Here is a 16,554-nt window from a genome sequence, read left to right on the forward strand (position 1 = left end):
ATTTTACTGCAGATTCATGGAGCTATGTCCCTACATAACATGACAGTTACGTCTTTGTAAACAATTGTTATTGTTATATTAATAAAAAAAAAAAAACCTGAGGAATTAGTTTAATATTAGACTTAAAAGTTTTTTTTTTTTAAGATTTATTTATTTATTCATACAGAACTGGGGTACAGGCCAGAGATGTGGAGGGTGAGAGGATTCACCAGAGAGAGTGGGGAGCAGAACAGGCAGGTGACGAAGTACGCTGCTGAGGGGAAAAGCGGGCAGTTCAGGAGAGGTCTGCCGTGCCATGTGGTCACCTCCGGGGCAGGCGGGGATCGAACTCATGTGGAAGTAAATTTAATTTCTCAGTGCTGTGCTTTAACCCGCTGCGCCACCAGGGAGGGCCTAGACTTAAAAGTTTGTATGGTTACTGTTGTTCTTTCTAAGACAGTTCCTTTTCCTTTCACTACTACTCTTCCTCCATCCTGCTGAATCCTGGACCATGAACCACAAAACTGAATCTATTGACAGAAGACATCTCACTGCTGCTGGGCACAAGCTCGTGCCCACATTAAGACACTTTGTGGGAACCTTCCTCTTTCTGGTCATTCAGAACTTCATTCAAGTTTATCCCCACTCTAATGTGTGATGTTTTTTGAACTGCTTTATTTAAGATGCAAGGGTATCGAGGACCATTTCTTTGAATACTAGTCTCTTCAACCTTTTTTGGATATTCTTAGTACATAGAATCATAAATTCTCCAAGTCAACAGAAATGTAAAGGTTAAATGTGCTTCATTTCTGAAACATATTAAGGCAGTGTTCTGGAGGGTAATGTTTATTAATGACTTCTTTGAACCTGAATTCAATGCAGAATATCTGGGTTTTGAAAGATGACTTGTATAAGGATATTTATTTCTCTTTGTATCATTCATCTTAGGTGACCTGCATTGGAGATTTGGCTGAATCTATTTAAAACTTAGAGAATGTTTAACATTTTTACATATGTGCTTTTGTCATTGTAAAGTCATGCTTATTCCAGGAGAGCTAATAGAGTCAGTCTCAGCATGTTACTTCTTTATGAATTTTAAATTTACAAGAAAAATGATTAGATTGTGTGGGTTTTATGACTTCAAACTCTCTTCTCTCCAGATATTAGATAATGAGAGGTATATGCTAAACTTTATTTACAAAGAATATAACACTTCTTGGGTGTGCCTGTCAAAAATCACACATTCAAAAACATGAAGTTTAAATACTCTGCTAAACTATTTAGGGTCATTAATCTGGCAGCATTTTCCAGACTTCACCTTTTTGAGTTCTGTTAGATTTTGTTCATATGGGCTTTTTTTTTAAAATTTATTTTTATTTATTTATACATACAAGAACTGGGGTGTAGGCCAGAGGTGCAGGGGGAGGGGTGAAAGGATTCACCAGAGACAGAGTGGGGAGCAGAACAGGCAGATGTACTGAGATACACTGCTGAGGGGAGCAGAGGGTGAAACAGGAGAGGTCTGCTGCCCCGTGTGGGTCAGCTCCCTAGCTGGAGACCAAGCTGAGGCCAGTGCAGGGAGACATGCTATGTATGGGCTTATTATTGAAGATGATTTTTTTCTATTCACATTGAACAGACTCAGTAAACCTAAAATGTGAATCTCCACTTAAACAATGACATTGACGAAATCCTCACTCTGGGGTGGCAGTTATTTCTTTCTAATCAAATAAACACATAACTGTTGAATTAAAAAAAAGTTTCTGAGTCCACTCAAGTCATGCTGCAATAATCCCTGGTCCCAAGACTCAGCAGGCTAATGACTGTTTTGGGGGCTACACTAAGGATATTCTTGACAGGAAAAGAATGAAGCCTTGCACTGTAAGCAAAATTCAACTATAGGATATAAAAGATGTAGATGAATTCTCATACCTCTGTCCTAACTTTGGCCACAATCCAGAAGTTGTTTTACTTTTTAGCTGTAAGCATTGATCATGAAGACACAACTGAATAGGTACACATAGCAAGAGAAAAGTGCTAATAAAGCAGCACCAACTTTGCTTCCTCCTGAGGAATGCAGGTGTGTTATTTTCTAAATCAGGAGGTTTCTTAGTGTAGTCGCATTGGGACCTGTGAGAGTTGTGACATTTCCAAGTCTTTGCTACTGTAGCTGCTCCTTTGCTTTTTTATCTTTGCCATACTGACATCCACATCGGAGATTTTTTTTTTAAGATTTATTTATTTATTCATACAGAACTGAGGTACAGGCCAGAGATGCGGAGGGTGAGAGGATTCACCAGGGACAGAGTGGGGAGCAGAACAGGCAGATTGACCAAGTACACTGCTGAGGGGAGCAGCGGGCGGGTCAGGAGAGGTCTGCCACGCCATGTGGATCTCCTCCGGGGCAGAGGGGGATCGAACTCATGCGGAAGTGGCTTAAGCTTCTTAGTGCTGTGCTTTAACCTGCTGCGCCACCAGGGAGGGCCCCACGTCGGAGATTTTTTATGATGCTTTGACAGTTGTCGGAGAGGATGACCAAAGGGCACAGCAGGTAACACAGGCTGTGCAAAGTACTAGGTATGACACTTGTGCCAGCAAAGGGAAAGGGAAGCATGAAGCCAGTGCCCTCTCCTTCCAGTGGAGGGCTGAAGGGAACCAATCAATGATTTTCCTTCCAGAGCATGGGGAATTTATTGCTTGTAAAACAATAATAACTGTTCTGTTTCTGCTTATGTAATTGATGGGAGTGAAAGTAGTGGTGTGATTGTAAGGAAGTGAAACTTCACTAGGTGAATCTCAATTTTGTGCCCTGTCTCAGATCCTCGAGCAAAATGGGAAATGGTTCAGTGAAGCCCAAACACTCCAAGCATCCAGATGGCCACTCTGGGCACCTCACCAGTGAAGCCCTGCGGAACAAGGTGACAGAGCTGGAGAGGGAGCTGAGGAGGAAGGATGCCAAGATCCAGGAGCAGGAGTACCTTCTGAAGGAACTTCGGGAGCAGCTGTCTAAGCAGACTGTGGCCATTGCGGAGCTCACGGAAGAACTCCAGAACAAGTGCATCCAGCTGAACAAGCTTCAGGATGTGGTGCATGTGCAGGGGGGCAGCCCGCTGCAAGCCTCACCAGAGAAGGTGCCTCTGGAGGTTCACCGCAGGACCTCGGGACTGGTCTCTCTCCACAGCCGGAGGGGTGCAAAGGCTGGGGTGTCTGCTGAGCCAACAACCCGAACCTATGACCTCAACAAACCTCCAGAATTCTCCTTTGAGAAAGCAAGAGTCAGAAAGGACTCCAGGTAAGAAGTGTTCCCCATACATTTTGACTCAACTTGACTACTATGATACAGTAGGTGATACTAACCCATTGTCTATTAGATTTTGGGATAGAGGGGCTTTTGAAATGGTTATGTTTCACAAAGGAGTCTCCCTTTAAATAGAACTTTTCTTTAAAGCAGGGGTTGTATTATGGTTTTGGTGTAGGACTGAGCATCTGAATTTATGAGAATCATTTCCATGATCTCAAAAACCCTAGCAGGATGAAGAGACATTTTTAGGTAGCCTAACCTTCTGTCTTTCTACAAGATTGGACTTCGAAGTATACACAAATCACAGTGAATTATGTATGTATATCGTGAAAGTCTTTTCTGAAAGTGCCATGAAAAAGGAGTAAATTGGTGCTTCATTCATTTATTTTACGGTGGAAAGAAGCCCCGTCCTCTTCCAATCATTGTGTTAGATGCTAAGGATAGATCAGTGAGTAGACACAGAATAGTTCTCATAGGGAGATTGTTTACACAGAAACAAGTAAACACTGTATAATTATTAATTGCAATAAATGATACAATGGAAGACAACAGTATGGTGGGTGATATCGCAGATTAGGAGGCAAGAAAGACAAAGAGACAACAGATGGGATTCTTGAGGAGACTTGACTGAGGAGGTGACTTTCACCTGAGGACCTAAGGAGGAAAAGTTAGTTGTAAAGGACCCTTCAGGCATAGGGGACAATTAAAAAGCTATATAACTAAGTTAAAAAACAAGGATTTTCAAAACAACACGTAAGTATTTCCTTCAGCCCCTGAAGGTGTGTGCACCTGCACACCGGGTGTGTGCACACACGCATATGTTCACACCCGCATGTCGTCTGGCTAGAGTCTGCCTTTCCTGACCACGGAGACCGAATGGACACATCACAAGTTAGATCCTCCCTTTCTGCATTATTTTTAAGTGAGTAAATATTCATTAGTTGAAATTGGGTCCTTGGCCTTGATAATGTCTTGGCTAAGCTTCAGTCCCTTGTAAATTGTGTGATTTGTGACATTAAAGCAAAGTTTAATTTTTCACAGACAAATAATAAAAATAATGGTAAAATATCTGACTTAAATGATCATCTTGCCAGAACTATAGAACTGTAAAGGAAGATTAATTCATCAATTTGTGGACAGTACTTGGTACATAGTAAATGAGTGATAAATATTTGTCAAGGGAATAAGGTACTCTGTATTATTAATCAGAATGCTTTGTGATAAAGAAATTTGGTTAACATTAAACTTCTGAATAATTTTTTAAGCCAAAAGCTTTATTAGCCAGTTTAGAAAGGCATTTTATCTATACTCAAAAGTAATAATTATTTATTTTTAATGACGTGAATTCAGGAAATGTGTTATAAACTTATGCTTGTTTTTCAAAAATAGAACAGCATCCAGTATTATTTTAAATACATCAGAGAGATGTGTACACAGTAATGTTCTGTTATGCATTATTCTACTTATATGTGTACACTTAATCATGCTATCTATAAAAAATTCAAATAACAATATGCTTGAATCTAGAAGTAAAAGAGAATTTAATAACAATTCTTTTTCTTTGTATCTCTCCCTGCATATTCTACCAGATTACTCCTCTTGGACCCAGATTATGTTCAATTATTTTGTCCATCTTGAGGCAACCACTATTCTGTAGGTGTTAGGTAGCTTAACAATGTGAGATAAGCATATATACTGTACTCACTAGTGCAACTTGTGAGCATGTAGCTGGTTTCTATTACAGGTACTCAGCCTTATGGGAGGATTGTAAATCAGGATGAGTCAAAGTACCACAGTATATCAAGTACTCTGATCTTGGATTTAAATTTATTATAGTCAACATCAGAAGACTTTAGAGCCAGAAAAACCATAAAGTTTATCTCCTACAAACCCCTTACTGGAAAAGTGAAGAGACAGATACAAGGATGTTGCAGAATATGCCGCGGGAAGTGACAAGAGTTAATGGTAGACTGAGACTCTTAGCAAGTTTTGTTTCCTTCTACCATCCTACTCTTCTTAGTACTCTCTATATAGTTGAGAGACCTCAAGCCGACCAGTTTGAGCAGCAGCCTAATTTATTATGACATGCCTACTTATGGTATTAAGAACAGTTCCTCCTGGTATCGTCTGGCTTCTTCAAGCAAAGTGAAGCACATTCACCTATTGCAGCAATACTCAACAAGGGCTGGGTCCTCAGAGCACAGGCCTGTGTGAAAGGACATTAAAAAATGTCTGGTTCACCTTATGGCACAGGCTGTGATGTACCTGGAGGGCAGGATTGGGTTCCTAATTGAATACAGCGCTTCACATGTTTGAGAACTGAGTGTTGGTGATGAAGGATGAGAGAGAGAGCACAGATAACCTTTCTGTCCAGTCAGACTTTCCTTGAGCCCCAAGGCCACCAGGCATCCAGAGGTCAGATCTTTTACTGAAATTAGATTTTCTGTTTATGTAGACATTGTTTAGCAAACTTCAGTTCTGGCAGAGCAAAATTAAGACCTCGTGCTGAATGTCTGGGGGAACATGGGCAAATTAACCAGAGACATCTGGCAAGTTGCTGGTATGAAGCCCTTTTGCTCAGAACACTTAAACTATCATTTGAGACTATTGAGGCTATTGTTCTTCTGTGAAAAAGAGAGATAAAACAAAGACTTGTTAACTGACTTCAGATGTTGACTACGGTAGTTTTAGGAAGCACAATTAGTTTTGTTTGTCACTCCCACCCAGGAGCAGAATAGGTAAAAGTGGAGCACGCTAAGTGAGTCATCCATTTAAAGAAAATGTGGGAAAGGAGTGAGGAAGGTATGCTTGTTAGTTTTTTGTGCTTCCTTTCTAAAGTAAAGGGGTGCTGAACATTTGCAAGTGAATTATAGAAATGGGGTTCCTTTATTGAACAGGAGTGTTTCTCTGGAATATCAATAATAATAATAATAACTATACTACAGAGCACTAATTATGTGCTAGGCATTTAATCTTTTTTTTTTTTTAAAGATTTATTTATTCATACAGAACTGGGGTACAGGCCAGAGGCTCAGGGGTGGTGAGAGGCTTCACCAGAGACAGAGTGGGGAACAGAACAGGCAGATCAATGAAGTACACTGCTGAGGGGAGCAGCAGGCAGGTCAGGAGAGGTCTGCCACACCATGTGGTCACCTCCGGGGCAGGCGGGAACCAAACTCATGCTGAAGTGGCTTTAGCTTCTCAGTGCTGTGTTTTAACCCACTGTGCCACCAGGGAGGGCCATTAGGTATTTAATCTTTTCAGCAAACTTTTAACATCAATAATACTGTCACCTTCATTTTATGGTATGAGGAAACAGAAACATACTGAATTAAGTAGTTGTCTATGTTTACCAGCTTTTACTATTGCAACCATGATTCAAAACCAGATAATTTGCTGCCTAAGTCTGTTTAACAACTTTTATATACCATTTTTTTTGAGACCTTTCACATGTTACTTGGGCAGCATTGAAAAATATTAACTAGATAACTAGATATAGCTGTTTCTCTAGACTTTTTTGGGTATGATTGCAAACATCTCCTTGCTATTGTTATTTCTTCCTGAAAATGATGCTTCTAGCAAGTGTTGTCTTGTTATCACTTTGCAGCAGAAGAAAATTTTGCTGGGGGCATTAAGGAGAGAAACTTTTTTTCTTCATGAAATAACGACTTAGGTGTTGCTGTATGACAGACTATCTAGATTTTAAATAGACTACTAAAGTATTTTAAGAATGTACATACAGGCTCATTTATCAGTTGAATACTTAAAAATTAATATTTATGCTTATAAATATGATTGTCTTAATCTGAATCTTCAGCAAAGGAAAACATGAAGCTCCCTATAGAAAGGAAGGAAAGAAAATTTCAATTGTGTGGTGAACTTATAGTCAAAAGTAGGGGTGAAGGCAGCCAGGCTACGTGTCAGTGAAAGTTGTCAGAATAGTTGAGAACAGAGGATATGTTGTATAACATATTTGGACATCTAGATCCCAGCTAACTACTCAACAATGAGATGAGAATAACCTGCTAGATGCCTGTTGTTTTCTGTACAGTATCTAAGTAAGGATAGAGACTTGCTTAACAAGGTGGTTGTTGCTTTTCATTGGATTGGCGATAAAATGAAAGCTCAGACTTTCCATTTTCTGAAAGTCTTGTGTTGTAGTTTGTGAAACTTGAGTTCAAACCTGAATGCCTGCTATGCAAGTGTGTTCTCCCTCACACCTCTCAAGAAAGTCACAGGCCACCCCGCAAATGTTCCTCTTGGAGCTGTGTGGTTGGGAGGCATGAGTTGGGCTGTTAAAGTTTCTGAGAAAGAGGGAAGTGAGCAGCATCAAGTTGGAGAACCATCTTAGAACAAGCGGCCATCTCAGTGAAGTTATACAGGTTTGACAAGCTCTCTAAGTTCCATACCTCTCAATTCTGGTCTCTGCTGTTTCTCTTTCTCTGCACAGATTATCTTTTGTTTAGTTTATAGTTACCCTTTGCTCCTTCTCACTTTATCCTCAATTCTTGCAGCCTGTCAGTTGTTAGGCATTAAGAAAATTGCTTAATTAAGCATCAGAAAAAATACAGGACTCAAGGACATATTGTTTCAAATAGTCAAAAGTCTAAGTGCTTGTTGTAGGCCACCACCTGACTTGGCCTCCTCTGGCCTTGTGGCCCAAATTACAATATGCTCACTGGTATTATTTTATACTACGTGAAAACCGTAGGGGTACTTGGCCCAACAGCTTGGCTAATAGCGATAATGTCCAAGATTTCCCTCACTTCTTCAGATTAATCCACTCAGTTCAGCAAATATTATTGATATTATTGAATATTGAATATCTTATGAGTGAAGCTTGTTCTTTAATGTTATTTTCTTCTCCTTTTGCTTTCCTTTTATTTTCTGTGTTTCTTTCTGTCTCTCCCCCAACCCTCATTTTTTCCACTTATACCTTTATTATTTCCCTCCTAATTTTTCCACATTCTCAGTATCAGTCAAGGACCAACAATACCAATTTCAAGTATCCATTATAGGCCAACCACAGTGAGCTTTGACCTACATAGCGATGCCTTGGTTATTTTCATAACAACCAGTGGCTAAGTCCAATTATATGAGGCTCAGATGTGATAAGTAACTAGTCCACTGTCATCATTTGTGCCAAAAGCTATATCACCTCACCTAGTTGTCAGCTAGGTGAGTGACAACTGCCATTCTATCAGAACAACTCTAGTACCTATCTTCACTTTATTTTGCCTGATATTTTACTGAATAAAATAGTTTTTGGACATGCTTGACCTCACATAAGTTAGTGCTGGTAAATCTAGAAGCTCTGGCTTTCTGTCACTGAACTGGAGACAGGATCCTCCATTACTCCTCATGTTTTCTAAATGGCTTCTGAAATGGTTACTGCCCATTTTCTTGCTCAATTCCCAGGAAAGAGTGTAGTAGATAGAAACAGTGCACTTGAGGAGACAATGACTTTTTCCTCCTTGCTGGTCTGATCCAAGTGAAGCATGGACATTAATCTTTGTTGCTCAATTAGCAGTGTGGTCAATTTCCAAGGAATCTTCCCTTTTCTTCTGGGAAGCCTGGGCATTTCTGCTTCTGACACCTGGGGTTTAAAGGGTAATACATTTTTTTAAGATTGAGGAAAAAACTGAAGTCAAGGATAAATCTTTTCACTTTTTAAACACTTTTAAGAAGAACTTTTTATGTAAAAGAAAACTCTTATATTTATCCCTTGATGAAAAATGATTACTTTCTTTAAATAAAAATAATTAGCCTTCTCCCAGTCCTGCTAACTCCCCTTAGAAATCCTTAGAAATGTTTGTTAGTTGTAGATTTTTCAATGTGATCTTGATGTTATTTGGGACCAGTAGTCAGGAATATCATCATATAATTCATACTAAAATGTGAATGATTAGGAACTTCCAATTTCCATTTAATCCTTTCAGAGTATTTGCTTGTCGTGCCAAATTACTTTTAACTGGTAAATTTTAAGCACCAGTTTTGATAGTCTTTTGGGTATTTATAGATCCAGCTCTGGGAAATTAGAAAGAAAGAAAAATCTGTAGTCTCCAATCCCCTCTCTCCAGAAGACATGACAAAAATGGAGGTGAAATGGGAGCAGAACAAATAACTAATTAAAACTTCTTGGAAAGAGAAACTTGAAAATAGACACTTTTTCTATAGCGGCATAACATGATACCACAAGTTTAGCAGCTTCAAACACATGTCTTTTTGCCATGAGTGTTTCCATGGGTTGAAGCTGAGCATGGTAATTTAGATTATTGGCTCTGGATTGTACAAGGCTAGAGTTAAGGAATCAGTTTGATGGCTTTCTTTCTAGAGCTTGCGAGCAGTATCTCTGTCAAGCTCACATGATTATTGACACTATCAATTGCTTGTGGCAAAGAATCAAAGTCTCTATTTTCTTGCTGTCAGCTGGAGTTGCTCTAGGCTCCTAGACACCACTGAATGTTTTTTGTCTTATATCCTCACAACACGATAAGCTTAGTTCTTCAAGGCCAGTTGGAGAATCTCTTTACAGTTGGCTAAGATGAAGTCCTACATAACAAACATGGTGTGACATTCCAATCACTGCTGCAAGATGTTGGAGAGAAGCAAGTCACAGAGTCATCCCCACTCAAAGGAAAGGGGTCACACAAGGATTTGACACCAGGAATCATGGATCCTGGAGTCATCTTAGAATTCTATGCACCACACTGCTCCCTTTGTTTCTCTGCTGGGAGACACTGGCTAATATTACTGAACATACTGGAAATGTAGAGCCTTGCATGAAAAAGTCCAGAGTCTTTTACATGTATGCTTATGGCATCCTTATTCACAATAACCAAAAGATGGAAATAAGTCAAATGTCCATGAATGGATAAATAAACCATCAAAACACAGTTTAGACATACAAATGAGATATTGCTCTTACTTAAAAAGAAAGGGAATTCCTTTCATTTTCATACTACAACATAAATGAACCCTGATAACATTATACTAACCGAAATAAGTCATATACTAAATGACAGATATTGAAATATTCTTATGTGAAGTGATAACAGTGCTCAAATTCACAGAGACATAATGTAATATGACAGCCTTCAGGGGCTTCCATGGGTTGGGAGATAGGGAGAATGGGCCTTACAGTGTGCAATGGGTAAAGTTTTAGCTTGGGAAGATGAAAAATATTCTGAAGATGGATAGTTGTCAAAGCTCCAAGACAGTGGGAATATGTATCGTGCCCCTGAATTAGACACTTAAAAGTCATTAAAATGGTACAGTTTTAGTTATCTGTATTTCACCAGTTTACCAAAAAAGGCCAGCATCCTGGGTTGGAATTGACAGCCTGCCCCTATGTATAGGTCATGTTTATGTTCCATGCTTCAGGGTTGCAGAGGAGAGGGAGAAAGGAGCAAGAATATTCTCATTTTTACAACTCTGTGTTATATGCAAAAGTAAGTAAGATATAGCAGAGTCTTCTGACTAACGAGCAAACATTAATTGCTTATTGTTGACCATTTATTGCTAGTTACTGACTAGTAATTGATTAATTGCCAAATGTACCTTCAGTGGAAGCTTGTCTCTGGTTTGCTGGTACAGAAAGACAACCTCAATCTCCTCTGCAGATCTCTTGTGTAAAATGTACTTCTTAACCCGAAGTGTACATTGTAATCACCTGAGGAGCATTCCAAAACACTGATGTGCATGCAGGTCCTGATGCCAGAAGTTTGAGTACATTGAGGTGTGGATCCTGGCCGTCAGGATCTAGAGAAGCTCCCTCGATGATTCTGTGTGCTGCCATCTTTGAGATCATACTGTCATAGGGAATAAACTTCCATGCCACTGACTCCAAGAACCCCTCAGTCTGATATTCTAAGAGTAATGCCCGCTACAGACATTGAAGGAACTTCTTACTATGTCTAGTGAATTACCCTACAGCATGAAGACAATTCTGCATATCATTGAGTGTGTTAGATGAACTTCATTTTAAATGTTTGTTTCCAACATTTCATTGTTGAGCTCAGTTCTTTGATGCTCATGGGAGTAGGATCATCTGTACACATTTAAGAAAGGGAGAGGGAAATGTTTGTTGTGAGCATGAAATAACAGTAAACATGATTCAATTACAACCATACTAAATTACATGGGCAATAGGTTCTGAGAGCTGACAGCAGAAAGTCATGCTTGTTTTCTGATTACCCATGGACTGACCTCATCTTCCTCATGCTAGTTTCTCAAATTATGCACTTCTGCCTTAACTAGGTATATATTTTTTTCTGGTTGATCTGCCACTCAAAAGATTTTGGGAGGGCAAAATGAAGAGATGCTCATCCTGTTCATCATCTGTTCCTGTTTCTTAGGTGACTGACATGTCACACCATTGTTTTAAATGAAGAAAAAGAATTGAATGTCTTTTAACATTAATTTTGTTGTGTTCCTAGTATGTGTCAGGTACTGTTCTAGATTGGAGATAATAAAAGGATGAAGAAAGCATAATCACATCTTTGAAGATCACAGTGTCTTTTGGGAAATTAAAATGTATTGCAGTCTTGTGTGATTAATGTTTGAAGAGACAGAGTACAAAGGAAAGAAAGTGGGATCAGGGAACTCTCCAGTGAAATGACCTTGAGCGGGGTGATGAAGGAGGAATGTACAGCAGGTGGGCTGGCATATTTGGGGATCTGCAAGCAACTCCCCTGAATATAGGGATACTGGACAGACAGGGCATTCTCAGCTTTATTAATCCTGTGAAGGTCTCCTTAAATAAATAAATAAAGGCAAGTCTTAAATGTAGAATATTTATTTATTTATTTATTAAATTTATGCATACAGAACTGGGATACAGGTCCAGGTGCAGGGGCAGTGAGAGGATTTACCAGAGACAGAGTGGGGAGCAGACCAAGCAGATTGATGAAGTACACTGCTGAGGGGAGCAGGGGCCGAGACAGAAGAGTTCCGCTGTGCCATGTGGGTCAGCTTCCTGGCCGGGGATAGAACTCCCGCTGAAGTGACTGAAGGTAGCTTTGTCGTGCTGTGCTTTAACCAGTTTTGCTACCAGGGAGGGCCCTGTAGAATTTTCAGAGCTCTTCTAGTGCAAAGGTTTTTTAAGTTGCTGCTAACTTGTTGGCTTGTAGTAGTAAAACCATCCCTTACTTACACAGTATATTTGATGTGCCACACTTTAATTTTCAAAGAAACACTATAACCGATAGACTGTGTTTATTATCATTTAATAATTGAGGGAACACCAAGGTTTAATGACTTGCCCACGTCTCCAGTTAGTCACTAGCAGAAGTAGAAATCAAATCCTGGCATTCCAGCTTCAGAACTTGGTGCCCTTGACAAATACACTGTACAATATATTTCTGTTTAAATAGTTAATCAAGCCATGAAATGATACTTAGAAGATGTCCCTGTAGATAAGAGAAGAGGGAGATTACTGGCTCCTGCTGCAATTTGCACTGAACCTTATGCAAAGAAGGTTGCAAGAGACATGCTCTGACCTGAAGAAAACAAACAGTGAGAACACAGCCCCACAATATTTAGAACCAAAGATAGAGGGCTCAGTGGACTTTGACAAATTAAACTTCCTGAAGTTCATTTAGAGGACAGGAATTTATTGCTTAAAAGAATGTTGATTATATAAATTGGGGTGTGTGTGTAAAAGGATTACTAGAAGATTACTGATGTTGCCATTGATGGGCATGAGTTCAGGACCCTGCCTTATGGAAAGAACTTTGAACTTAGCAGAGAGGCTTGGCAGTGCCTCTTGTAGTTCCCTGGCTTCCATAATCTTTTCCAGCATGTTCTTCCTAACAAAAGTATGCTATAACCACTACTATTGCCAGCTAGTCTAACTGCCATTTTTTTTTTTAAAGATTTATTTATTTATTCATACAGAACTGGGGTACAGGCCAGAGGCTCAGGGGCGGTGAGAGGCTTCACCAGAGACAGAGTGGAGCAGAACAGGCAGATCAATGAAGTACACTGCTGAGGGGAGCAGCGGGCGGGTCAGGAGAGGTCTGGCTCGCCATGTGGTCTCCTCCGGGGCAGGCGGGAATCGAACTCATGCGGAAGTGGCTTCAGATTCTCAGTGCTGTGCCTTAACCCGCTGCGCCACCAGGGAGGGCCATAACTGCCATTTTTTATGGAACCTTATCTTAGTAAACGTGCATACAGCCCAAGGAAGTGTATATGGCAACTATGCTCTGACATTCAGAAAGTTTCACTGATTTGTCCAAGCTTATACAGCTAGAAAGTGATGAAGCTGAGTTTTGAACCTAGGATTTCTGAGATTAAACCCACACATGAATTGTATTTTTAAAAATGATTTTTTTCATTGATGTGCACAGAGTATAGAGTGACTACATCCATGCCACAGACACATCAGGAAATACATTACCAACACGGCCCAAGCGCTGCCTGCTCCCTTCTTTTTTTTTTTTTTTTTTAAAGATTTATTTATTAATTCATACAGAACTGGGGTACAGGCCAGAGGCTCAGGGGCGGTGAGAGGCTTCACCAGAGACAGAGTGGAGCAGAACAGGCAGATCAATGAAGTACACTGCTGAGGGGAGCAGTGGGTGAGACAGGAGGGATCTGCTGCTCCATGTGGATCTCCTCCTGGGCAGGCGGGGATCGAACTTTTGAGGAAGTGGCTTTAGCTTCTCAGTGCTGTGCTTTAACCTGCTGCGCCACCAGGGAGGGCCCAGCCTGCTCCCTTCTAATCCAGTAGCCATATCTAGACTAGAACTTCAGGTATTCACTGGTTTACAAAAATTCTAGTTATCTCTCTTTGCTTTTGTTTCACTAACCAAAAGAAGTTCAGTGATGATTTCTGTGTTTCCAAGAAAAGGTGAAAATGTTCTGCAGGGTTTTCCAATACCCCAGCTGGCAGTCAGGGCATCGCCAAATTCCTTCCTGTGACCATCCTGTTTCAATACATGTTACTGTTATTTTATTTGTCTGGGTCTGCTGTCACCAAAAATTTACATATATGGTAATGATTAATTACTTCCTCACACAAAGTTTTCATAGGAATATTCTGCTTTCAGATAGTGAGGAAAATCTGTATTATAACTTTTTGTTTATTTTTTAACTTTAGAGTATTTTAATAGTCTCCCTTACTTCCCTCCATTCCTTCTTCTGCTTCTTGCTATGAATTTATTAGTTTTATTAGTCTTTTCCAATAACCTATTTTGGGCTCTTGATTTTGTTCATTACATTTTTTTCTATTTTATTATATTCTTCCATTTTATCATTTCATTCTTTTTCCTATTTTCAAGCTCTATTATCAACATTTTCCTGGCTTTTGAGAGGGACATTTAACTTTTTTCTGTTCCTAATGTACCTGTTTGGTACTGCACCTTTCCCTTTCAGTATTTACTTAACTGAAGTCCTCAAGTTTTTCTAAGTCATAGCTTTATTATTTGTTTCAAATATTTGAAACTTTCATTGATATTTAACCTCTGATCAAGGGTATGTTTATAAATATATTATTCAATCCTCAAATATTTGACAATTTTTTGCTTATTGTTTGTTATTGGTTCCTAGCTTAATTCTGTTTTCAAAGAATAAATTGCATTATTTATTCATGTGAAATTTATTGATATTTTTTAATGGTCCACTAAAAGTAATTTTTCCTAAAGATGCAATGTGCACTTGAAAAGATTATGTATTATAAATTTGTTGAATACAGTCTTTTTAAATATAACAATTATGTCAAGAGATTAAGTAAAGTTTAATAATCAATTATTTAGCTTTTTTATTTTCAAACTAAATTTTGTCCATTTATTCTCTTTGTTACCTAGAAGGACCACTCAAATCCCCCCAAACGTATGAAGATTTGTTTATTTCTCTTGATTTGTAAAGTATTCTATAAATTTGATATTAATTAGCTTCCTGTTAACACTATGAAATATCCATTTTGATTGCCAGAAATGTGTTTTTCTTTTAAAATCAATATCATTATAATTGACAGTTACATAAGTAATACATCTACCTTTTTACTTTCAAAATTTTGTGTCATTGTCTTTAAGGAATGCCTCTTATAAGCAACACATGTTATTTCCTTTTTAAAAACCAGTCTGAGAATCCTATCATTTAACTAGGATACCTAGTACATATACCTTTAATATGATACAAATGATACAAATGTAATACAAAATATTTGGACTTAACAAGCATATTACGGTTTGTTTTCTTTTTGCCCTCTTTTTCCAAGCAGATTGATGAAGTACACTGCTGAGGGGAGCAGGGGCCGAGACAGAAGAGTTCCGCTGTGCCATGTGGGTCAGCTTCCTGGCCGGGGATAGAACTCCCGCTGAAGTGACTGAAGGTAGCTTTGTCGTGCTGTGCTTTAACCAGTTTTGCTACCAGGGAGGGCCCTGTAGAATTTTCAGAGCTCTTCTAGTGCAAAGGTTTTTTAAGTTGCTGCTAACTTGTTGGCTTGTAGTAGTAAAACCATCCCTTACTTACACAGTATATTTGATGTGCCACACTTTAATTTTCAAAGAAACACTATAACCGATAGACTGTGTTTATTATCATTTAATAATTGAGGGAACACCAAGGTTTAATGACTTGCCCACGTCTCCAGTTAGTCACTAGCAGAAGTAGAAATCAAATCCTGGCATTCCAGCTTCAGAACTTGGTGCCCTTGACAAATACACTGTACAATATATTTCTGTTTAAATAGTTAATCAAGCCATGAAATGATACTTAGAAGATGTCCCTGTAGATAAGAGAAGAGGGAGATTACTGGCTCCTGCTGCAATTTGCACTGAACCTTATGCAAAGAAGGTTGCAAGAGACATGCTCTGACCTGAAGAAAACAAACAGTGAGAACACAGCCCCACAATATTTAGAACCAAAGATAGAGGGCTCAGTGGACTTTGACAAATTAAACTTCCTGAAGTTCATTTAGAGGACAGGAATTTATTGCTTAAAAGAATGTTGATTATATAAATTGGGGTGTGTGTGTAAAAGGATTACTAGAAGATTACTGATGTTGCCATTGATGGGCATGAGTTCAGGACCCTGCCTTATGGAAAGAACTTTGAACTTAGCAGAGAGGCTTGGCAGTGCCTCTTGTAGTTCCCTGGCTTCCATAATCTTTTCCAGCATGTTCTTCCTAACAAAAGTATGCTATAACCACTACTATTGCCAGCTAGTCTAACTGCCATTTTTTTTTTTAAAGATTTATTTATTTATTCATACAGAACTGGGGTACAGGCCAGAGGCTCAGGGGCGGTGAGAGGCTTCACCAGAGACAGAGT

The 16,554-nt window shown here is 39.2% G+C and overlaps 1 protein-coding gene across 2 annotated transcripts in view; it reads left to right on the forward strand.

Moving 5' to 3' along the window:
- The window catches only part of PRKG2 (protein kinase, cGMP-dependent, type II), an 86,026-nt gene that overhangs the window by 7,512 nt on the left and 61,960 nt on the right, over positions 1-16,554 (forward strand). For both annotated transcript variants that reach the window (XM_004681182.2, XM_012724307.1), the window contains exon 2: positions 2,798-3,271. In XM_004681182.2, the coding sequence (XP_004681239.1) occupies positions 2,811-3,271 (461 nt within the window). In that variant the 5' untranslated portion in view covers positions 2,798-2,810. The remainder of the gene's footprint in view (positions 1-2,797; positions 3,272-16,554) is intronic.

Source organism: Condylura cristata, unplaced genomic scaffold (genome assembly GCF_000260355.1).
Source record: "Condylura cristata isolate star-nosed mole 26May11 unplaced genomic scaffold, ConCri1.0 scaffold00012, whole genome shotgun sequence".
Lineage (NCBI taxonomy): Eukaryota > Metazoa > Chordata > Mammalia > Eulipotyphla > Talpidae > Condylura > Condylura cristata.